The 24,684-nt window shown below is 47.0% G+C and overlaps 1 protein-coding gene across 1 annotated transcript in view; it reads left to right on the top strand.

Annotated features, from left to right (window-relative positions):
- The window catches only part of CELF6 (CUGBP Elav-like family member 6), a 30,687-nt gene extending 12,846 nt beyond the window's left edge, over positions 1 to 17,841 (top strand). The window contains exons 3-13 of the mRNA XM_082618077.1: positions 371 to 419; positions 14,149 to 14,277; positions 14,379 to 14,458; positions 14,616 to 14,759; positions 14,877 to 15,009; positions 15,097 to 15,243; positions 15,464 to 15,526; positions 15,777 to 15,857; positions 15,944 to 16,087; positions 16,710 to 16,865; positions 17,731 to 17,841. Of these exons, the coding sequence (XP_082474203.1) occupies positions 371 to 419; positions 14,149 to 14,277; positions 14,379 to 14,458; positions 14,616 to 14,759; positions 14,877 to 15,009; positions 15,097 to 15,243; positions 15,464 to 15,526; positions 15,777 to 15,857; positions 15,944 to 16,087; positions 16,710 to 16,837 (1,098 nt within the window). The 3' untranslated portion in view covers positions 16,838 to 16,865; positions 17,731 to 17,841. The remainder of the gene's footprint in view (positions 1 to 370; positions 420 to 14,148; positions 14,278 to 14,378; positions 14,459 to 14,615; positions 14,760 to 14,876; positions 15,010 to 15,096; positions 15,244 to 15,463; positions 15,527 to 15,776; positions 15,858 to 15,943; positions 16,088 to 16,709; positions 16,866 to 17,730) is intronic.
- The last annotated feature ends 6,843 nt before the right edge of the window (positions 17,842 to 24,684 follow it).

Below are 24,684 nucleotides of genomic sequence, written 5' to 3'. Positions count from 1 at the left end.
ACAGAACACACATCTGCCCTCCTACCCAATTCCTCGCACCCAAAGCCTTTAAGGAAGTCCAGGAGCCAGAGGGACAGGCCGCACATGGTCCCTACACAGAGCCAAGGCAGGAGAATCTTTCTGACCTCCACAGTCCCTCCTCTGCTTGCCCCTGAGCTTCCTATCGCCTAATTCTTCAGGCTTCAGCACCTTCTAAACTCCTGCCTTTAAGGGAGGAATCTTGGAGAAAATCTATAATCCCTGTGTGAGAGTGGTGGGGTGTAGAGTTCAAAGGGGTGAGGGATTAGATCCTGAGGAGTCCAGGGGTGGAGAAGCTGGGGCAGGGCCAGGCAGTCACACTGACTGGGTGTGTTGGTCCGATGTCTTTCAGATGAATCGTCCCATCCAAGTGAAGCCGGCTGCCAGTGAGGGCCGAGGAGGTAACTTGCTTGCTTGCCGAATCTCAGGGTATCATCCATGTCGGGGATGGTGGGCCCACTTCTGGAGTCAGGCCTATCTAGGGTTTATTACTAGAGCCTCCCTGGGTAAGAGGGGCAAGCAGGGAGGGATCAGATTACTTAGCACCAGACAGCTGAGCCATCCCAGGTCAGACTGAGGAGGCATGGGGTCCCAGCATCCCCAGACCCAGAAGAGGCAGGAGATAGAGGCTGGGCATAGAGGAAGGGAGTTCTTGCCACCTTGCCCCTGGAGGGAGCTCATTCCTGTTTTAACAGGTGGAACTTCCAGGTTTGTTTGAAGAACCAGGTTAGAGTTATTCTCCTTTTCCAGATCTTCTGATTACAGAGAATTCAGTCCAGTCTGGGTTGGAGCCACTTATTCCTTCATTTCAGTTGCCTTGGGAAAAAGGCTCGTAAGACAGATTTTGTAGGCCATATTAAGGAACTGAACTCTATGCTGAGGACCATGGAAAGTCTTCAGAAGTTTTTTTTTAGCTGCACTGTTTCCTAGTGCAGAAAGACTAATACTCCTTAAGAACAGGAGGGTTTGAGAGCCTGTGCTTTTTTTTTTTAATCTTTATTAGAGTATAATTGCTTTACAATGTTGTGTTAGTTTCTGCTGTACAACAAAGTGAATCAGCTATATGTATCCCTATATCCCCATATCCCCTCCCTCTTGCGTCTCCCTCCCACCCTCCCTATCCCCCCCCTCTAGGTCGTCACAAAGCACCGAGCTGATCTCCCTGTGCTATGCGGCTGCTTCCCACTAGCTATCAGTTTTACATTTGGTAGTGTATATATTTCCATGCCACTCTCTCACTTCGTCCCAGATTACCCTTCCCCCTCCCCGTGTCCTCAAGTCCGTTCTCTAGGTCTGCATCTTTATTCCTGCCCTGCCACTAGGTTCATCAGTACAATCTTTTTAGATTCCATATATATGCGTTAGCATACGGTATTTGTTTTTCTCTTTCTGACTTACTTCACTCTGTATGACAGACTCTAGGTCCATCCGAGCCTGTGCTTTTTGACACCCAGCCGAGTTCTGGCTGGCTTCCATGCTGGAAAAGCAATACCAGCTTCTGGTGTCAGTTCTTGGTGTCTTTCTTGTCCTTGGGTGTTAAATCATTCCAAGAAATCTGCCTGGAGCACTCCCTGACATTTGCTGACTCTCTCTTAAGACTTTCTCCCCACCTTAGGGAGGTCAGCCATGGCTTTTTTTTTTTTTTTTTGCGGTACGCGGGCCTCTCACTGTTGTGGCCTCTCCCATTGCGGAGCACAGGCTCCAGACGCGCAGGCCCAGAGGCCATGGCTCACGGACCCAGCCGCTCCGCGGCATGTGGGATCTTCCCGGACCGGGGCACGAACCCATGCCCCCTGCATCGGCAGGCGGACCCCCAACCACCACACTACCAGGGAAGAGCAGCCATGGCTTTTTATTAGGTAAAAGAAGCTGCCCAAGATCAGGGAGAGAATGGAACCCAATTGACAGACATTTATTGACTCCTAATAATTCTGCACATCCTCTCAGACTTCAGGCTCAGTGTCCACACCTACAAGGGACTCTAGTAGCTTCATAGTCCCATTGTGGAGTTCTTTCCTCCAAGAAATCCATTCTTCCTCCTTTTAGATTTTCTGATCTTTGGTCTTTGATTCTCCGCTTCTGGTCAAGATGTTATCATCCCACTTTGTCTTGAGGAGATATTTCCAAGCTTCCTCCCTCTCCTCCAAACACACATCCTCCTTTTCCATCTCATTCTTTCCAGACTGGTTTTTGAGAAGTTCCAGGCTGCAAACAAAACCTCTGGTTCACTTGTCCAAGAATTTCTGCTTCTTGGGAAACTGTTAGGCATCAGGGCCAATGTTGGCCAACTTCTCAGCCCTGCCCACAAACACTAGACAGCTGAGAGGTCACCTAAGAGTACTTGAGTGAGCTAAGAAGCAGACAGGTTGGGCTGTAACTTGTTCAACCATCCAACCAATATCTTTTGAATAACTTACTCCACATTAGGAATGCAAGGCAGACCTGGCACCTGGTCTCATGGAGCTCTGGAGCTATAAGGGGATATAAACAGTAAAACAAAGCTATCATCCAGTGTGATCAATACTTTTCAAGTCCTGGGGGATTGAAAAGCATTGGGGAAAACATGGGGCACCTTAGTCTGGGAGGTCAAGGTGGGCTCCCAGAGGTGGTAATATTTAAGCTGAGATCTCAAGGATGAACAAGAAGTAGTCAAATAGAAAAAGGAGGAGCAAGTATTTCAGGCAGAGGGAAGAGCATGTACAGAGCTCAGAAGAACATAATGCAACTTGGAGTCTGGTTCAGGAACTAAATCCAGGATCCTGGGGGCACACTTGCTGCTTGGAGTCCAACACCTCTTGCCAGGGTGAGGGCCACTGCCCAAAGGAGGCCTCCATGCTGATTATGCTTCTGCTTAGCCTAGTCCAGATGTCTTGGTCATCTGGGCTCCCAGCAGTGGCATCAGCATGAGTTTTATCACTTGCCTCCCCGTTTTTGTACAGGTTTTTCAGGTGTAATATCATTGACATATTCTGTACATATGGCATTTCACCTCTACACCTGTTCAGATTCTGAGCAGCTCAAGAGAGCAGGAAAAGAAAATCTAGCTGAAAAGAGGTCTGCCTGGCAGTAGAATTCATAATTTTAGTAGTTATGTATAACATAGCTATTTCTTGACAAGTGATGGCTTTTTTTTTAACATCTTTATTGGAGTATAATTGCTTTACATTGCTTAAGTGATGGCTTTTAAAGAGCATATACTCCACAGGCATCTATGGATAATCCTTCTTGCAGTTTTGGATGACCAGATCTCTCAATTCTTTCGTGTTCCCACTCAAAGTCACCAAATGTTCCCTGATACACATTTGGGAGAGAGGAGGCATATGTACTAAGTCTTGCAAAACAGTTGGGTCTTTACAATTTACAAGTATTTTACTACCAACTGATCTGTGTTAGATACTAATCAAAAGGTGTTTCTTCTCTTCAATGCTATTATATATCTCTTCAAAAGTGAGTTCAGCTCTCTGCTGAATTTTGACACAAATTAATACTTTAGAAACCCAACTTTTAAAATGGTATTGAATTTGGTTTTGAAATGTAACATTTGACACCAATGTAGGACAGCTTGTCCCATTCAAGTCTTATCTCTGTTATCCCAAACATTCTATAAACCTTCAGAGTTAAAGGTCACACCTGCCCTGATACAGTTAAGCCTTTGAGCTTGCATATTTTAAAATTATTCCTGAAATTAAATCCTTTGTTTACAGTTGATTAATAATGATTTTTACATCTGACAAAAATACTGGTATCAATGCAGACATAATCAAGGGGGTATCAAGGCAAATGTAATCTTCCAAAATTTTGCCATTTTTTTCTGGAAGGGATTATTAGATTTTTCTTCCCATAAAACAGGGATCACTAACTCAAATGCTATAGGAGCCAGGTAAGTAACCCTAAATGGGTGAGACTGTCATGACATAATGAAAGTTTCCTGTTTTAATTATATTAAATGTTGGCAACTAATTCAATTTTTAAAAGTGGGCCAGCATTGTGACAGCCTAACTAAACCTATCAGGTTTGCTTCTTCGGTCCAAAGACTGCCATTTTCTTTCCCATCTGCCATACAGGAGTATTCTATTATGTACACATGCATGAGCTTTTTGACAAAAATAGTTACTTTACATTCTGTCTCTTGAATTTTCATGCCAATGCAACAGAGTAGTAATACTCTTATTTTTAATCACTAGACATGAGGTTCGTGGTTGAAATAACCTATGTATTTTTTTATTTTCTTATAACTTCTATTATAGGTCTGTTTTATTTTCACTTCCAACCAATGTTGTAGAAACCAAAGTGTTAGCACAGCAGGGGAGTGCCTGAATAGAAGTAAAATTGTTTTCATTGAAAAAAATGTTTAAACAAATTTATAAAAACATTTTTCATAACACCTTGGAAAGATACAGAGACATCCTGTCTTCTTCCCGCTACAACATTACCTACAACATCACTGTTCTTAAAACCACCCATTTGTTCCTAGGAGGAGACCAAACAGCTCCTCCTAAATCTGAAAGATCATAAGACTCTCTGTAAACCATGCTCTACAGGTCACAGATAGTCTCGTGAACTTGATTCCCCCCACAAGCCTCTAAAATAGGTAGGGCAGGAAGAGCTATTTCCTCCAAGCTTCCAAAGAAGGAAACAGAGGCTCTGAGGGCAAAGCCATCTCTGACTTTCCCCATCTGACTTGGAGTCCCTTCGTAGGCACTTCGAAATAACCTATATTTTAAACACACTGTATGTTGCATTACTTTTAGAAGTTACTGGTAACACTTGCACATTCAATGCTTACAATGAAATAATAGTAGCGACACAAGATCTGCCCGATAGAAGGTTCGGGGTCCTCTTCTTTCATGGTCATCCCTCGCAGCCTTGGTGGCACTCAGAGTGCATCCAAGTCTTCATGGACTATATTATAGTAGCCTTTTAATGTATGCCAGCCCTATGTGTATGTTTATACATATATATTTATACATATGTTTAATGTATCCCAGTTCCCATAAATTCTGCAGTCAAGTCCCACACTGTTCATATACTCCATGCTCTGTGCCTATATTTTACATCCTGTGGCATGGAACAGTACACTCTTTTTTTTTTTTCCCCAATAGATTTATTTATTTATTTATTTATTTATTTATTCTTGGCTGTGTTGTGTCTTCGTTGCTGAGCGCGGGCTTTCTCTAGTCGTGGCGAGTGGGGGCTACTCTTCGTTGCAGTGCGCGGGCTTCTCACTGTGGTGGCTTCTCTTGTTGCGGAGCATGGGCTTTAGGCACGCAGGCTTCAGTAGTTGTGGCTCGTGGGCTCTAGAGCTCAGGCTCAGTAGTTGTGGCGCACGGGCTTAGTTGCTCCGTGGCATGTGGTATCTTCCCCGACCAGGGCTCGAACCCGTGTCCCCTGCATTGGCAGGCGGATTCTTAACCACCGTGCCACCAGGGGAAGTCCTTTGAACAGTACACTCTTAAAGGAAAATTAATCTAATTTTCCAAAGTGAAATTATCTCATAATATACTAAAGGCACCCATTTCTTTCTTTTAAAATAAATTTATTTATTTTATTTATTTATTTTTGGCTGCATTGGGTCTCTGTTGCTGTGTGTGGGCTTTCTCTGGTTGTGGTGAGCGGGGGCTACTCTTTGTTGCGGTGCGCGGGCTTTTCACTGTGGTGGCTTCTCTTGTTGCGGAGCACGGGCTCTAGGCATGCGGGCTTCAGTAGTTGTGGCTCACGGGCTTAGTTGCTCCATGGCACGTGGCATCTTCCTGGACCAGGGCTTGAACCCTTGTCCCCTGCATTGGCAGGTGGATCCTTAACCACTGCGCCACCAGGGAAGCCCAAGGCGCCCATTTCTAATTAAATATACATAGTGCCAAAAACTTTTCCCTCAGCATTTGAGTTTAATTGAATGTGAACATTAAAATGTTTGCCTGAATGAAAATTCAAAGTTCATGTATTTCAAAATGTTAAATTAACCTCAAATTACATGAGGTCAGAGCTAGGGATCCCTAAATCCCTCAGACAATGGTAACTAAATAGATCTATTTTATCTGCTCTTCATAATGGAGACTGTGGTTGATTTTTCCCAACTTAGATTATCTCTACTATGGAAACACTAAAAATAAGTTGAACTGTAAGTACCAATCATATAGGGAAAGTATTTTTTAGTTCTAAGGCAAAATCTTCAAAATCACTGAACTCCTGTATTTTCTTTCCTATCCTTCAAATTTTATAACATAAAATCAATAAATTCATAAGTCACAATTGTGATTGCTCTTTCCCCAACTTGGCTGTATTTTTTACTTAGCAAATATTTACAGATCCAAGATGCCTATGGTACAGAAATAGTTTAAGTAATAAATCCATGCAATCTTTTCACTTTGAGGGTTTTTTTTTTTTTACTTTAAAATTTAAAACTTTCTCTGAGGTAATGCCTCTGTTTTTTAATCTTCACATTTGGTTTAACTCAAAAGCCAATTATCGGTCATCACATCAACCCTCCTATAACCATCCTATAATTGAATTATAATTGAATATAACCCTGAATTTGCAAGGGTTTGTTTAAATATCAGCCTGGATTTTGAGTAATAAACATATATTACTATCTAACTAAGTAAGCCATCTTTTCCATTTTTTTTTCTAGGATTCTATTCTATTCAGTGTTTAACAACCAAACTTTAAGTTAAAGTTAAATTTTGAGCTAGAATTTTCAGAAGTTCTTAATACTGGGACATATTCTCTGGCCTAAATCAGACACGGATCTTAGCAACAACTGTTCTGTTAGTCAGTTGACACTCATATCTGTCTTTGATCCTCACACTGATTTAATTCTAAAAAGTATTCTTCAAACTGAAACCTGACTGGATAAGGCTCACAGTACTGCATAAGACCTGGTAATGTCAAGTTAATGTTTCACTTCCTGAAATGCATTCTACCTCCGAAGGAAAAGAGTGGTGCTTTCCTTCAGTTTGACTCAGAGTGAATCACCCAAAGCTAATTGTTGTAACAGTTTTAAGCCATGGCTGTGGCTGAACCTCTGACAAACCCTTCAGATACAAGTGTATAGCCCACAAAAGAAAAATGCATCTCCGGAGGCTGAGATCTTCTCTCTTAAGGGAACCTGAAAGCCCAGGCTTGGTCTACCTTTCTTACTCGCCTCCTGGCTCTCCTGGATCAGGATGAAGGAACAGTGGAGTCTCTGTTCTTTCTTAATCTAAGTCCCTATTTTTCAGGCCTCCTCCTTCACTGTATTTTATTTTAATTGGGGTAAAACAGACATAACATAATCTTTACTATCTTTACCATTTTTAAGAGTACAGTTCAATACTGTTAGCAATACTCACATTGCTGTGCAACCTCCAGAACTTTTTCATCTTACAAAACTCAAAGTCTGTACCCATTAACCAACAACTCTCCATTTCTCCCTCCCTCCAGCCCCTGGCAACCGTCTTTTTGTGACTGGCTTATATTACTTAGCATAATGTCCTCAAGTTTCATCCACGTTGCAGCATGTGTCAGAATCTCCTTCCTTTTTTTTTTTTTTAACATCTTTATGGGAGTATAATTGCTTTACAATGGTGTGTTAGTTTCTGCTTTACAACAAAGTGAATCAGCTATACATATACATATATCCCCATATCTCCTCCCTCTTTCGTCTCCCTCTCACCCTCCCTATCCCACCCCTCTAGGTCGTCACAAAGCACCGAGCTGATCTCCCTGTGCTATGTGGCTGCTTCCCACTAGCTATTTTACATTTGGTAGTGTATATATGTCCATGCCACTCTCTCACTTCATCCCAGCTTGCCCTTCCCCCTCCCCGTGTTCTCACGTCTGCGTCTTTATCCCTGTCCTACCCCTAGGTTCTTCAGAACTTTTTTTTTTTTTTTAGATTTCTCCTTCCTTTTAAAAGCCGAATGATATTCCATTGTACATATATACCATATTTTGTTTATCCATTCATTGGTTGATAGACATTTAGGTTGCTTCTACCTTTTGACTATTGTGGATAATACTAAGGTGAACATGAGTGTACAAATATCTCTTTGAGACTCTGCTTTCAATTCTTTTGGATATATACCCAGAACTGGTATTGCTGGATAATATGTTAATTCTATTTTTAATTTTTTGAGGAACCGCCGTACTGTTTTCCATAGCGGCTTGTACCATTCTACATTAGTGCACATACATACATAATTTCTCCACATCCTTGCCAACATTTATTTCCTCCTCCCCCCCCTTTTTTTAAATAGCAGTCATCCTAATGGGTGTCACTTGATATCTCGTAGCTCTGATTTGCACTTTCTTAATTATTAGTGATTTTGAGCATCTTTTCATATATTTGTTGGTCATTGTATATCTTCTTTGGAGAACTATTCAGATCTTTTGCTCATTTTTAAAAACTGAATTATTTTTGCTGTTGTTGAGTCATAGGAGCTCTTTATATATTCTGGATATTAAATTTTTATCAGATCTGTGGTTTGCAAATATTTTCTCCCATTCTGTAGGTTGCCTTTTCACTCTGGTTGTGTCCTTTGATGCACAGTAGTTTTAAAATTTGATGTAGTCCAAAATTTCTATTCTTACTTTTGTTGCCTGTGCTTTTGGTGTCATATCCAAGGAATCACTGCTAAATGCAAGGTCATGAAGCTTTCCCCCTGTTTCTTCTAGGAGTTTTATAGTTTTAGCATTTATGTTTATCTTTGATCCGTTTTCATTTCATTTTTGTATACAGTACAATGTAAGGGTCCAACTTCATTCTTTTGTATGTAGATGTCCAGCTTTCTTAGCAACATTTGTTTAAAAGACTGGCACTGTTGTCGAAAATCATTTGACCATACATGTGAGGGCTTATTTCTGGCCTTTCTATTCTACTCCATTGGTCTAAATGTCTCTCTTTATGCCAGTACCACACTTTGATTACTGTAGCTTTGTAATAAGTTTTGAAGTCAGATAGACTGAGACCTCCAAAATTCTTTTTCTCCCCCAAATTATTTGGCTATTCAGGATCTCTTGAGATCCCGTATGAATTTTAGGATCGATTTTTCTGTTTCTTAAGAAAATGCCACTGAAATTTTGATAGGTATTGCATTAAATCTGTAGATTGCTTTGGGTAGTACTGACATCTAACAACATTAAGTCTTTCAATTCATGAACATAGGATGTCTTCCATTTATTTGCGTCTTCTTCAGTTTTCTTCAGCAATATTTTGTAGTTTTCAGGATACAAGTCTTTTGCAGCCTTGTTTAAATTTATTCCTAAGTATTTTATTCTTTTTGATGCTATGTGGAATAGTTTTCTTAATTTCATTTTCAGATTGTTCATTGCTAGTCTATAGAAACACAACTGATTTTCTTGTTGATTTTTTAAATTTTATTTATTTATTTATTTATTTATTTATTTATTTATTTTTGGCTGCATTGGGTCTCTGTTGCTGTGTGTGGGCTTTCTCTAGTTGCAGTGAGAGGGGACTACTCTTTGTTATGGTGCGTGGGCTTCTCATTACAGTGGCTTCTCTTGCTGCGGAGCACGGCTCTAGGCCCGCGGGCTTCAGTAGTTCTGGCATGCAGGCTCAGTAGTTGTGGCTCGCGGGCTCTAGAGTACAGGCTCAGTAGTTTTGGCGCACGGGCTTAGCTGCTCCACGGCATGTGGGATCTTCCCAGACCAGGGCTCGAACCCATGTCCCCTGCATTAGCAGGCGGATTCTTTTTTTTTTTTTTTAATTAATTTATTTATTTATTTATATTTTTAATTTTTGGCTGCATTGGGTCTTCGTTGCTGCGTGCAGGCTTTTCTAGTCGCGGCGAGTGGGGACTACTCTTTGTTGTGGTGCGCGGGTTTCTCATTGCGGTGGCTTCTCTTGTTGAGGAGCATGGGCTCTACATGCATGGACTTCAGCAGTTGTGGCTCGTGAGCTCTAGAGTGCAAGCTCAGTAGTTGTGGCACACAGGCTTAGTTGCTCTGCGGCATGTGGAATCTTCCCGGGCCAGGGCTCGAACCTGTGTCCCCTGCACTGGCAGGCGGATTCTTAACCACTGCACCACCAGGGAAGTCCAGCAGGCGGATTCTTAACCACTGCTCCACCAGGGAAGTCCCAGTTGATTTTTTTAATAGGAGAACTTTGCTGAATTTCTTTCTTAGTTCTAATAGTTTTCTTTTGGAATTAAAGCCCTCCTTGGGGCTTCCCTCGTGGCGCAGTGATTGAGAATCTGCCTGCCAAGGCAGGGCACATGGGTTCGAGCCCTGGTCTGGGAAGATCCCACATGCCGCGGAGCAACTAGGCCCATGAGCCACAACTACTGAGCCTGCGTGTCTGGAGCCTGTGCTCCGCAACAAGAGAGGCCGCGATAGTGAGAGGCCCGCGCACTGCGATGAAGAGTGGCCCCCACTTGCCGCAACTAGAGAAAAACCCTCACACAGAAACGAAGACCCAACACAGCCATAAATAAATAAATAAATAAATTAAAAAAAAAAAAAGCCCTCCTTGATACTCATCAGATCTGATAAGGAGACTTTGTTTCCCCTGGATATTTCCTTCACTCATTTCCTAGTCTTCCTTGGCTCCTTATGCTGCAATCATCACTGAGAACGTCAGAGTATCAAATGCTGCCATCAATAGGATCTCCTGGGTTGGTATTTGGATGGAAAGGTGGACTGGTAATTTTAGGATGTGTCTGATGGTTGGTACCCCAATGCTGATTTCTTGTCCCTGCAGTGTTTCTACAATCATGATATCCCACCAACATGGAAGTGAGTGGTTGTGGGGGTCTTAGAAGCCAGAAACTTGGGACTCCTTTGGGACAACTTGGGCAGAGCCTTCTTTCTAGAACAGCATTTTGATACCTTTCCTGAGGAAGATGGAGTGGACTGACTCTGACTCTGGGCTTCCAACCCCATCATTTCCTACATTAGAATCCCTGTATGACCAGCTGCACAAGACAGCTATATGGAGATGAACCTCTAGGGTCCAAACAACTTGGTTTGGGTTCAAAAAAGCATTTGGTAGAAGAGCAAGGAGTACACATAGGTGGCCATGATGAAAATGCAGTTACACCATTCAACTGTGTGTCTTTCCAACTATGTCTCAACTCCACACTGATGCTATCTTCCAATTCCATCCACTCCAGGAAAGTTGAGCCTCCCAGTTTGAATTTCCATCTTTCTAGGGACTCACCCACCACTCATGGAATGATTTTATTCAGACATTTCCAACCTACCTCTTACAGAATCCTCTTTCTACCAAACTGGTATAGTTTGACCTAGAGGATATTGCATTTTCTGGGCTAAATCCCATCATCTCCATCTCTCTGGGAGCATGCATCAGCCCTCAAAATCTTCAGGGCTGTGGATTTGCGGGCTACTCTCAGGAGTCTAGCCTGTAATTCTCTTTGACCAGGTCTCTTAAGAAACTTATCCCACCATTTCAGGATCATCTGATGCTTATATTCACTGTGACCCAGATCATCCTCCTGTCAAACACCATCAAGGTCCCTGTAAAGTGGCAAAGAGGACACCAGGATTCAAGGTGATATCTGTGAAGTGGGCAGCATAGAGATTAGCCCATAGCCCAACCTCATTTCAGTTTCAAATTCTGTACAGCCCAGTAGTCTAGAACCATAGAGTCAGTGCCCTATCATGGAAAAGGAAATTCTTAATTTGGGAGACTCTCACTGGAACAGAAGGATCAGAGATTTCATGGTCTGTGATATGAGCTGTGACTGACCACCATCATCAGAAAAGAGCAGAAAGAAGCAGAGCAGGTGAAGGATCGGACCACTGTTCACACAAACCTCTTTTCTGTCCTGGGGGCTCCATCTCAGCCATGACCTCTCTCTTCCTACCTAGGGCTACCTGGATGCTGTTCCATGTGGCATGACAGCTTACCTAGGTGCTGTCATCATCTTGCAGACCCTACCCAATGTCACAGCTGCACTATAAATTAGGGCATCATGAAGCCCTGAGACTCTGGAGACCCTAGGATCTTCTCCAGCCCCTCCTGGGCCTCTTGTAGACACATGGGCATAATTTAGTTTCATAGCTCAGAACAATAACAATCTCAGAGAGTTTGATTCCCTGACCAAATAGGGCCTGTCTTCCAATGTCAAGGCAAAGCCACCATCAGATTAGTCAAGAGAATCATGAAAGATCTTTCCTGACTTCTCAGGTTCCTGAAGAGAATGATCTCAGATCCCTCTTCATACACCATGTGGAATTCTATTTTCTATCTTTTAGGTCAGTGGTTTACAAAGGACTTTCCTTGGAGCCCCCTCTAGGGAGTACCAGGGGAAGATGAAGCAAGAGGAACTCCAGCCTTCCTCCTACTTTTCTGGCTTTTCCAAGCAGTTCTACTTTTCTCTTACATTTTGAGCTTCATCCTAATATTTTTGTTAGAGCAATGGATTTCACAGCTGTTTTAAAAGGTTAGGAAACCAGTGATCCATTCCAAGGGCACTATTCTGTGGCTAACCCTGCCAGGAGTGAAGTATACCCACTGGTTTGTACTCTCACCACAGAAGGTTGGTACCTCTACTGGAATTCTGGCCACAAGTACATTATCTATCCTTTCCCCGTCAGGATTTCTGGGCAGTAATCCTCTGGACAGAGGACAGGATTCTGCTGAAACACACTCCGTCTGTCCCATATAAGCCACAGCCCCTGCCCTCCATACAGACACAGCATTAACAGGCAGGCGACAGATACCAAGGTACCCAGGGCAGCCTAGGCTGAACCCCACACCATCCAGGTGAAATATGGACACACACACATAGCCTTGTTGGAGATTACCTCCACTGCTAATTTCGGCCAGTCTGTTCTTCCTTTTCACTGTCACCCAGGCTTCAGTCTATGACCTTCACCAGCCTTGTTTCCTTTGCACTCAGGATCCAAGGACCCCCATCAGCCTGGCCAAGCTTGTCCAGGATCCAAGGACCCCCATCAGCCTGGCCAAGCTTGTCAAAGAGTGAAGGAGTTTGGGATGGGTTTTCTTGGGCTTCAGGATCTCAGAGGTGAAGCCTGAAGCCAGATTCCCACCCACTCTTTCTCTCCCAACTTGTATTACGCTGATGAAGCCCCATCTCAAAATCAGAGACTTACCTTGGTGCAGATGAGAGGGGCTTTGACAGCAGGACCTGTGGGCTGGGCTCCTCTACCACACACTCCTGGATAGTGCTCCTGAGGCCCGACTTGCTGGATGTGCAGCTAAACCCTGGTTTCCAGCCCCAGCTCTCCAGTTTTCTCCAAGGTTGCAGGGCCCAGCTTATGGCCCCTTTCTGGGCATCTCTACCATTCCCATAGGAAGGGTGGACACAGGGAAGGATCCTCAGGTGGCTATCCAGGTCTATAGGCAGAACTTGTTCTCCCATAGCATGAACACCTGGGGAGAGATCAAGGCAGAAAAACAGGGGAAGTCAGAGAGGAAGCAGCAGGGCTCAGTGAGGGCCCTGGAAGCTCAGTGAAGGAATAAGGGAGGAAAGGAAAGGGGTCATGAGTTCAGTAAACATAGTGGGCAAAACGCCAACGTTGGAGGATCGGGAACCCAAGCTTCCTGTTCTCTTTAGGCCTTTGGGAGGGGCACACAGGTTGAGTTGGGTGCTGGAGTTGGGGATTCATCATTCCAGTGCTCATGGTCTGGGGTTGAGGCAGTGCAATGAGACAACTGCTTTCTGTGCTGTTTTTTTTTTGACCCAGAATCCTGGACTCTAGCCACTGCCATCAGGCTTATCAGGAGGGTGTACTTATCTTCTCCAGACCCAGTATGAATACAAGGACTCCCCTCCCTTAATAGGGCTGAAATGGTCCAAAATAGCATTTCCCAGACTCTAAGAACAGAAAGGTCAAACATATAAAATGATGCATGTAGGGCTCTATCCAACCAAAAATATGGACTGAATCACTTCCCACAAGAGCAACAATGAGTTTCAGGACCAGGTTTTCCTGATGGAAATCTGGAGTTTCTTTCCTCCAGATCTGTCTGTAGGTCATCCTGCCCCTCAAAGAAACCCAATCTTGTGGCCCCAAGTGAGTAGGGCCTGTTCACTCACCTCTTCCCAGAGCTAGACCGTGGTTAACTACCTTCCTAGGCTCCTCCTGTTACTCTGGGGAGTCCAAGAGGTCTTAGGGTTCCCAGGTGACTCCTGGATTTGTCCCCAGAGGACCGAAAACTGTTTGTGGGTATGCTGGGCAAGCAGCAGGGTGAGGAGGACGTCAGACGCCTGTTCCAGCCCTTTGGCCACATCGAGGAGTGCACCGTCTTGCGGAGCCCCGATGGCACCAGTAAAGGTGACTTGAGCTGACCCCTGGATTTCCTGATGACCCCGCCTCACTCCGGACCACATGACCCTTTGGCCTCTGTGACCTGAGCCACCTCTATCCTGCCCCAGGCTGTGCCTTTGTGAAGTTCGGGAGTCAAGGGGAAGCTCAGGCGGCCATCCAGAGTCTGCACGGCAGCCGGACCATGGCGGTGAGGGCGGGCGCTGGGGCCCGGGGTGAGGCCAGGGGTCTGGGGACTGGCTCCTCCTCCCCACATGCCGGGGAAAGGGCCTGAGGAGCAAGGCCCTCGGCCCAGGGCCGGGGCTGAGGTCTAGACCCGTCCTTGCAGCCTCCCCTGCCTTACCCAGGGCGCCTCGTCCAGCCTCGTGGTCAAGCTGGCTGACACGGACCGCGAGCGCGCGCTGAGGCGGATGCAGCAGATGGCGGGCCAGCTGGGTGCCTTGCAGCCGGCGCCGCTGCCGCTGGGGGCCTGCGGAGCCTACACCACCGCTGTAAGTGCCTGGCCCGGCGGGCGCGGGCGGGCAGCGGGTGAGCCAGGCGTGGGGTGGGGCGCCGGGGCAGATGCCCGCCGCTGGGCCCTCCACACCCGCCCTTCTTCCCTCCCAAAGATCCTGCAGCACCAGGCGGCGCTACTGGCGGCAGCGCAGGGCCCGGGCCTCGGCCCGGTGGCCGCAGTGGCGGCACAGATGCAGCACGTGGCGGCCTTCAGCCTGGTAGCCGCGCCGCTCTTGCCGGCTGCAGGTACTGCGCGCGGGGGGCGGGGCCCGCGGCGGGAGCGGGGCGGGGCGGGGCTGCGGCCTGACTCTCCCACCTCCTCGCCACCTGCAGCCAACTCCCCGCAGGGCGGCGGCCCCAGCACGCTTCCGGGTCTCCCGGCGCCCATCGGGGTCAATGGATTCGGCCCCCTGACCCCCCAGACCAACGGGCAACCTGGCTCGGACAGTCTCTACAATAACGGGCTCTCTCCTTACCCAGGTGGGCCCCCCCCACCCGCTCCGCCCAAATGTCCCCCAAAATGGAGTGGGGAGCGGGGGTCTGGGGGGGCGGGTGGCAGGGCCTGGCCTCCTTGAGAAGGGACTCCTCCTCCTTCCCTGCTGCCTCTCACAGCCTCCCTCCACACTCCCTGCGTTCTCACCTTACCCTGCCCGCCCGCCAGCCCACCTTCACTGTGGGCCTTGGGCCCCTCTCTCCCCAGCCCAGAGTCCCGGCGTGGCTGACCCTCTGCAGCAGGCCTACGCTGGGATGCACCACTACGCAGGTTTCACTTGGCGCTACGCGGCCTGGGGGGTTTGAAGGGCCCCTGAAAGTAATAGGGAGATTTGGGGGGGGGTTAGGCTCTGTGCTGAGGAGTCCGACCCTCCTTTCGCCCACCCTTGGACCCAGAACGACCTTTCTAGGGGTGAGGGTTACTGTGCCCTGGCTGAGTTGGTCAAAGGTGGCCAGGCAGATGGGGCCCTGATTGGGGGTGGCTCCTGGGGGTCACTGCCCACTCCCACCTCTGTCTCCAGCAGCCTATCCGTCGGCCTATGCCCCAGTGAGCACAACTTTTCCCCAGCAGCCTTCAGGCCTGCCCCAGCAGCAAAGAGAAGGTGAGGGACAGGGGTCTGGAGATCAGGGCCTGGTGGGGCTGGACTCAGGATTCCTCCCCTGAACCAGCCTGCTCCTGTTCCTGCAGGCCCCGAAGGCTGTAACCTCTTCATCTATCACCTGCCTCAGGAGTTTGGTGATGCAGAACTCATCCAGACATTCCTGCCCTTTGGAGCTGTTGTCTCTGCCAAAGTCTTTGTGGATCGAGCCACCAACCAGAGCAAGTGTTTCGGTGAGCTGAGCCCCATCCCTAGGCCTCTCCCACTCCCAACTTCGAGATTCCTTACAGACCCTAAGACTGTACCTCTGGAAGTCAATGATTCCTTCCTAGAAACTGAGTGTATAGCGCTCAGCAGGGTCACAGACCAGTGATGAGGCTAAGCCCAGACCAGGAACAAGTCTATTTCAGGTTCACCTGGGAAGGTCAGGTGTCTGGTAGATCTTCAACCAGGTTAAGCTTTAGAGTCTAGCCAGGGCAGGTGGAGTCTGGGTCTGGGACCAGAGATCCCCTCCAACTGCAATTCAGAGGACCAGAATGGGGGCTGTGGAGAGAGTTCTCCCACGCCAGGGAAAGACAGGGAAACACCCCACCAACACACTACCTGCCTCCCCAATACACACACTCAGAATTACCTCCTGTCCTTCCAAGAATCACACGTTTAGGAAACTCAGGCCACTTGTCTGTGTAAGTACGAGCATGTGTCCGTGTGTATGCACACGTGCAAACACTGGAAGGTGGAGGAGTACTGATTGATGGAACTGGCCTGAGGGGGCAAGGAGAAGGGGCTGGTCATAGAGAAAGGAGGCCCTGCCACGTAGAGTTCCCAGCTAACCTCTCTGCACACACCCTCCAGGGTTTGTTAGCTTTGACAATCCAACCAGTGCCCAGACAGCTATTCAGGCCATGAATGGCTTTCAGATTGGCATGAAGAGGCTCAAGGTCCAGCTAAAGAGGCCCAAGGATGCCAACCGGCCTTACTGATCTACTCTCACTGACCAGCTACAGAAAGGTGAGTCCTTAGTGGACCCCTGGCAGATGGGGCCTGAGTGATGGAGGCGCTCTCAGCTTTGATATTCCTTTTGGGATGCTGGGGGCACCAACCTCTGAAAAAGTCTGGGAGAGAAGAGCCAGGAGTTAGAAGGAATCCTCAGTCTGAGGCTGTGTTTTTCCTTCAATCTAAGGACTGAGATAAATTAGACAACATTCCTGCCCCCACAGTCTGGGAGAGACAATTACAGTAAGATCCAACCAGTTCGTTCCACTCCAGAGATAGCCACAGGGGACCATAGTAGAGAATTCCTGTGTGGGAAGGGCAGGGGGGTGGAGAACGAGACTAGAAAAGTAGGTTTGTGCTAGCTTGTGAAGGGTCTTAAAGGCCATGAGTTTGGACTTTATCCTGAAGATGGTAGAGGACCACTGAGGAGTTTAAGCAAAGAAGGGACAGGATGTAAGGGCTGGGATAATGGCAGTGAATATGGAGATGAGGGGAGAAGCAAATACACTGAAGATGCAGGATCTACAGGGCGTGGTGGTGATGGGGAGGGCTATGACAAGCTCTCAGGTTTCTGGCAGGGCCGGCTGCCTGCGACTTTTAGAGATTGCTGTCTCAGAAGATCCACAGGACCCTGCCTCACTTGAACTACCCCCAGGGAGCCCTCTGGAGCGGGGGCTGGGCTGAGGTCATCTGCCCAGGACCCAGGGTCAGGCTTCAATGGAAGCCTGAGGTCCAGCCACTCACCTGAGCCTGAGGTCCAGCCACTCACCTGTCACGGATAGGGCAAGCTGCTCTTCTTGTCTTGCCCTCCAGAGTGATTTTTTCCTTTTTTTCCCTTTCTCTCTCCTTATCAATTAATACCCAACATTGGAAACTGAAGAGTGAGAAGAAAGGAAAAGAAAAGCACAGAAATGCTTGAGCAGCCCTTCCTGAAGGAGCAGCCACAGATGGAGGTGGACCCAAGGCCAGTGCCTGGGCTCAAGCCACTTTAAGGATTGTTTTCACCAAGTGGGTTGTTCTGTGCCTGTGATGTAGAGCTCAGGCTGGCAAGGCAGCTGGGGCTGGCTGAGGAGTGACTGTCTAGGGGAACCAGCAGAGGGCCTTGGGGGGTGCCAAGGGCTTCTCCACGAAGGAAGCCCAGATTTACTTCTTTCAAAATCATATCATTCCTTAGAGTTTAGGGACCAAAGGACTATTGCTTTTTAAAGAATTATAGAATTATGTATATATATATATATATATATATATATATATATATATATATATATAAATTAAAACAAAGAAACAAAAAAATCACAAGAGAAACAAAAAGGACAGTATAGAGTCTAATAAAAGCTGCCTTTAAATATCCCTAGGAGGCAGGGTGAAGGAGACCCTTGAAGACCCCAGCCTAGGCAGAGGAAGGCTGTGGAAAGATTGTTCTGTGTCTCATTCCCTCTTAACACCCCCACCTCCACCCCACCACCTTTTAAAAATAATGAAGGACTTGAGGTCTGGGCTTATATGCAGGTAACAAGAGAGTTATTGAAGCAGTGAACCCACAATCCCCAAACTCAGAGCGCATCCATGAAGAGGCCTCAAGGAGGAGCTCTGGCCTGCCCTGCTCTTTGCCACCCCGAAAAACCCCTTAAGCCAGCAGGGGTGGGAACCTGCCTTTCCTTCTTGACAGCCTTTTCCGCGGAACCACTGCTTCCTCAGGCAGGAAAAAAGGGAGTTTGGACTGCCCCAGCGTTTCCCTTCCCCATCCAGTTAGACAGAGGCCCTGCCTTTGGCTGAGCCGAGACACCTCCTGTTTCCCCTCACCTTGAGCCAGCCCCAGTGTCCCCTTGCTCCAGACCACCTTCTGTCTCTAAGTCTAAGTTTGCCCACCGGTAAAGTAGATTCAGGATATATGTAGAGGGCTGTGACAACAGACTTGGAAGGTTCGCTACTGTATATACTGCCATTGAGAAGGGGATAATTTTCAATATGTAGAAGCTTCAGAATTTAGAGGTCCCTCTTTACCCAGGACCTGGGAGGGAAGTAGATGTTTTGCCAAAATACTTCATCATTCCTTTAAAAACTACATCTTTCCTATGCAAGAGTGTCTCAATGTGCTTATCCAAGGTGCTTCTAGATGGTGAGCAGTGTTCAGCTTAGAAGTGGTGTGTGCTCTGTCTGTCTGTCTTTGTCTGTCTGTTGTATACAGTGGGTGCCATATAAAGCTGATTAATGGTGGTGCTTCCTGCCTGCTTCTGTGAGATGGGCAAAAGATTCAGCTTAGAGCACCATGACTCACTTGCCTTGGTCAGCCTTTCCTGGGCCTGCAGGGCCTTGCACATAACTTTTCCTAGGAGAATAATTTTCCCTCTACCCCACAGACCTGGATCAAACTAGTCTGGGGCCCCAGCTGTGTGGTGGGCACTCTGGTCCCTAGATGTTGCTGAGACTGGAGGCCTCTGATCTGATATCACATCAGACAATAAAGCATGTGGGGGCGGGGGCGGCAGGTTCCTCCTTAATAAGAGTTTCTAAGAAAATTTGTTCCCACCTGTTCCTCTGTCTTTGACTCGTTTTTGGAGGGAATGGGATGAAAAATAACATTGCCAGGTAAGGTGTGGTAGTGCACAGGGCTGACATGTAGACTGACCACCCTGGACACAGATGGGAATGTTAGCACCTGCACATTCAAACAGCTGTTCACATGGAGGCATAGAGACCCCTCACTGCTAGGTGCTGAGCACTTAGGGGGAAGGACAGTCAGACAGTGTAGTTATAATGGAGGGCCCCAGAGAGTCTGTGATAGCAAGAAGAGTACCTAATTCAGACTTGACTGGTAAGGCAGGTCAGAGAAAGGTTTACTGAAGAAGATGAAGGAGGGGAAGGGTCTTCGAGAATGAACTGGCACATTTGCACAAAGCCATTTGGACAGCCGCATCATGCTGATAAATTATTAACAAGAAATCATAATGATAACCATTTATTCAGTGCCAATTATGGGGCAGACAGTGGGCACCAAGATAAGACCCTTTCCCATTTCTAACTCTGCCCTGAACCTTAACTCATCAAGTCACGTCAAGACACAAGCCAAAATGGCATTTGAAGTATCTTGTTTCATGGTTAGGGGCTGGCAGACCATGTATAAATGCTACAGAGGTTGGCAGGATCTAGATAAGGGGTCGGCAAACTATGGCCTGTGGGCAAGTCTGGCCTACAGCCTGCTTTTGTATGGCCTACAAATAATAATGTTTTTTTTACGTTTTTAAAGGGCTGTAAAGATAAAACAAAAAAGAATATGAGACAGAGACCATATGTGGCCCACAAAGCCTAAAAGATTTATCTGGTCCTTTAGATTAAAAAGTTTGCTGATCCCTATAAGCTCACGGAAGACGTGTATAATGTCTAGTGAGTTTAAGCAACAATGGTGTTTGTGTCTCTGTTGTGTGTGCATGTGTTAGTCCAAATCCTTTCAGCTGCAAGTGTCAAAAACCCAACTCAAACATGTTTAAGCCAATAGGAAATTAGTTGGCTTACATAATTGATAAATCAAAGGATGTGTCTACCTTTAGGCATGGCTTGATCTGGGGGTTCAAATGATGATGTCTCCATCTCTGGGCTCTGCTTCTATTTGGTGGCCTCACTAGTTCCAACTCTAAAGACCTTGGGAGGACTTTGGCCAGAATGGACATGTGGCTACCTCTAGGGTGGAAGAGTAGGCCACCGTAATTGACAACTTCACAAGGACTGTGTGGAGGGGAGAACTGGGTCTTCAAAAGAAGGGATGATGGGCAGATAAGCAATTTGCATCCACAGTATTCCTTCCCTTTATTGTTCACCTTCCACCTATACTTTTCTTGACAAGCATACACTTTCAAAAATGTGCCTGCCTAACAATGCAATGTTCCTAGGCCCAACAAAAAACACAGTCACCCACTTTTGAATAGGAGACAAAACAGAATCATGCCCAGTTGCTTTATTGAGCCCTCAGTCCAGAGTCCCTTTGTGATGTGCAATTCTTGACAGGTCTGGATATACCTTCTTGTGATTTTGCAATCTCTGGCTTAAAGATAAATTTAGCTACCCCTACATAACCAATATGGAGAGAAATAGGGTAACCATTTAAAAAAAAAAAACCCTTCCATTTGGAATAGGGGAGAAGAGAAAACAATGGTCACTAATCTATAGCATATAACACATCCTTCTGGACAGTGGAGCAAGTTTCTTCGTCAACAAAACTGATCGCTCTTGGTCCTTTCCACTGGGAAATATCTCCCTCCTTTACGGACAGCCCTGAGAAGATACCTCTTCTGGAATTGAATCACCCACCCTCCCTTTAGACATGGGTTTGGATCCAAAGATTGCCTTAGAGATTATGCCTTCCCAGATCCCCGATTGCCTGGTGAGGATTCTCTGGACAATTCCTTACAAACCAAATGATTTGATTCCTGGGCTCTCTGTGAGCTAGTAACCATCGTCAAGAATCTTGCTGAGTTCTTGTCCTTGAGTCTGGATCTGGCCCTTGTGGTTTCTGTCTCTTAGCAACAGGTCACACTTGGCCCATTCCCCTCCCCTCAGCTTCATGGTTTCCACAATAGCCTGTCTGTGATAATAAGTCAAACTTAATCTGCTCAGTGCCCTCAGAGAGAGATTACCTATATAACACTTGGCTGGCTCACACTCCAGTGACCCTGACTAGATAGTCAAAATCCCTAAGTGGTACTGGCCCCTAGGGCTCAGATCCAAGGCAATGCTTAGGACAGGAGTGAGGCAACCACACAAGCACTCATTCTGGACAATCTGCAGCTTGCTCCACTCCTCGCCCTCTGGCTATGGTCCATTATTACACTAAGGCCACATCACCAAAGCACTCCTGAGAAGAGTCTGTCAGTGGACGTTGAATTGGGGGGGCCCTCTGAGAACTTGTTTAACTTGGGGACTGTGGGCAGAGTCTTCAGCCTTCAGGAGGGCCCCCGGAATTTCCCTCTGTCTCTCTGGATGCAACCTGGGTGTCTTGGATACAGAGAGAGAAGACCTTTGGTCTGAGATGGGACTGACAACCTCTGATCTCAGAGCAGCTCTGGATCTACTGTGTGCTCTGACCAGACCTGGGGTCTCACCTCTGCCTCAGTGGAACAGAACATGCATGTAATACCTTCCAAAAGAGGGTACTAAGGTCAGGGAGGTCACAGAATCTCTCTTTATCTTTTCCAGCTTTGTTTGCAATCTTTGGCATCCACTGTCCTCACTGTACCTGCCTTTACTGGGACACAGCCAAATCCAGCAGGGATTCAGAGGCTGTTTTGGGCCTGTGTGCCTCCCTCAGCCAGTATATTTGCTCAAGCATGTTACACAGTCCTGTGTTCTTTGGGAGAACCAATGAAGGAATAAACCTCATTGGCTCAGGAAGCTCGGAGCCAAAGCGGATTCTGTAGCTGCCCTTCGAGCTTGAGCCATGTGAGGTCCACAAAGAGTTGACCAAATCTGTGCCAAGTGCAAACTCAGAAAGGGTGGAGAGCTACTCTTTTTCTCCCCAACCCCGCTTCAGACACTGCCATCACAGTATGGTAGCCTGGGCTGATCAGATCCTTTGATTGGCCATCTGTAGAGGGGAATTTAAACTTCCATGCTTTAGCCTTCTGCCCTCTAGTGGCCTAAGAGCACAGAGACCCAGAAGGCAGAGCAAGCTGCAAGCCTGGGTTTGACTCTTCCAAAGGTAAGTCTTAGGTACCCAGGAGAAAATGCAGGGAACCACAGAAAGAGCCTGAGAAAATTAGCCTCAGCTTCTTCTAGGGAGTATGCCAGAAATGGGCTGACCCTGCACCCTTGCCACCGGGCCTCTGACAGGAATCCAGCAGTCTGGGCTGGATTTCCTGCATGTGAGCAGGAAAAATCGGTTGTGCCCTCAGGACCTTCCTGCTACCCCACTGATGGGACTCAGTGTTGGGATGGGGGCTTTGACTGCGGCTCCATATCTTAACGCAAGTGCTCTAGAAAGCAGACTCTGAGGCAAGGATTAAAATGCTCACACTCTTTGGGGAGATGGAAGCCCAGGATGATGAGAGGGGAGAAGAGACATGTGGCAGGGGAGAAAGATGTGAAGCAATGCAAGACAACGTATTACTGTGGTGGCGACTGTTTCACATGAGCTGTGAGGAGAGAGCAGGTGACTTGACAGGACTGTTTGCTAAAGCACATGGTGTTTGCAGGGAGAAACGGCACCTTAGAACCGTTCACCAGGAGGAGAAATGAGAGGGAATTTTCCCATCTGTTCCCCTCTCATCTCCTGTTTTCTACTGGCCAAGGTGCACCTCACGGAGAGCTAACCCACTGCATTTCTGAGTTGCATCACCCTCTGGGTGGCTGCTTGGGAAGTCAGATCCCATGCTTGCCATGTGGCATTTCTATCACAAATGTGGAAGTGGAGGGCCTACTTGGCATGAGTGGGGTGCCAACCAAGAGAGAGAAAGACAGAGGTAGCCCAGGGAGCCCAGAAAGGTGCATGAGGGTTGTGACCAATACATTTCACTCTCTCCCACAGGATTCACAGCCAAGGTCCCCAGGCACCAGAACTGCCAGGACTGTCTGAATTTTAAGTAAAATAAACATTATTTAATTTTGGAGAAAGAAGATGCATTCAGGTGTGGCTCGGAGCATCAGGCTTTTTCTCTAGAACTTCCCAGGCCCTAAGCTCCAGTATCTCCTGCTTGATGTCCCACCTCTCTGCCTTTGTTCTCACTCATTTTAGTTTGGGGTAGGGGATCTGGCTTTTATAATCTGTAAGACACATGATTATCTGACCCTTGGCAGTCTAGCTAGTAGGCCAAAGGCAAAAAAGGCAACTCTAAACAAAGCTGCATATGGTCTGGTTCTGCCAGCATGGAAGCAAGCTGAACTGCCGTTCCTTGCTAGAAATCTTGCGAGAGGCCAGCATACTCCAACGTCCAGACATTTGTCCAGTGTGTCCCTGGAGTCTCCATCTAGGATGGATGCCTGACCCAAAGCTCCAGATAAAATAGAAGATCACGTAACCAGCTGACCTGATACCACATAACAGGGATTTCTAACTTCCCACTCAAGGATGGGCAGATCCCCACACTTCCTCCACTTCACTTCAGTTCCACCAGATACACATTCTAGAGTCTGTTGATTGCACACACCATTCCATTTGTGTATTAGGTCTGGTTTACTTACAAGCGACAGGAACCAACCCAAACCAGCTTATGCAAGAAGGGAGCTGAGAAGTGTAGTGCTATTACCAACCAGGCAGGGCTGAATTCAAGGGCTCAAACAAATGTCATCAGACCTCTCTCACTTCATCTCTCAGGGCTCTGCTTCTCTTCGTTCCTTGTACCCTTCTCTTTCCTGCCATAAATATACTTTCTCCCTGTGATAGAGAGCTGGGTGCCAGCAGCTTCAATCTCATATGCTCCTGGCACCATGGCCTCAAAAGCAAGAGAGTTTAAGGGGAAGGTTATGATTGGCTCTGCTTAGGTGACAAACCCTTACCTGAACTAATCACTTTGGCCAGAGGGATGGAGTCCCCTGCCTAGCCTGATGGGTCGTGTATCCACCTCTGTGTGGTGGAAAACGGGAGGGAGCAGAGGTGGCACTGTGACTGTCAGCCCCACTAAGTAGTCATAGAATGTAAAGACATGTCCTGCATGGTCTGTAAAAACATGTAGTTTGACCTGGCTGGAGTGTAGGATGCAGGTGAGGGAGTGCTGAGAGTCAAATAGGAGCCACAGCCATAGAAGGGGTACATATTTTATCCTGGAGGTGGTAAGGAGCCATTGAAGAATTTTAACAGAGGAATGACATGATCAGCTTTGGGTTTTAGAAAGATTCCCCTAGGCAG

Source organism: Mesoplodon mirus, assembly GCF_964341445.2.
Source record: "Mesoplodon mirus genome assembly, chromosome: 4".
NCBI lineage: Eukaryota > Metazoa > Chordata > Mammalia > Artiodactyla > Ziphiidae > Mesoplodon > Mesoplodon mirus.
This window is presented reverse-complemented; position numbering and strand designations above follow the sequence as displayed.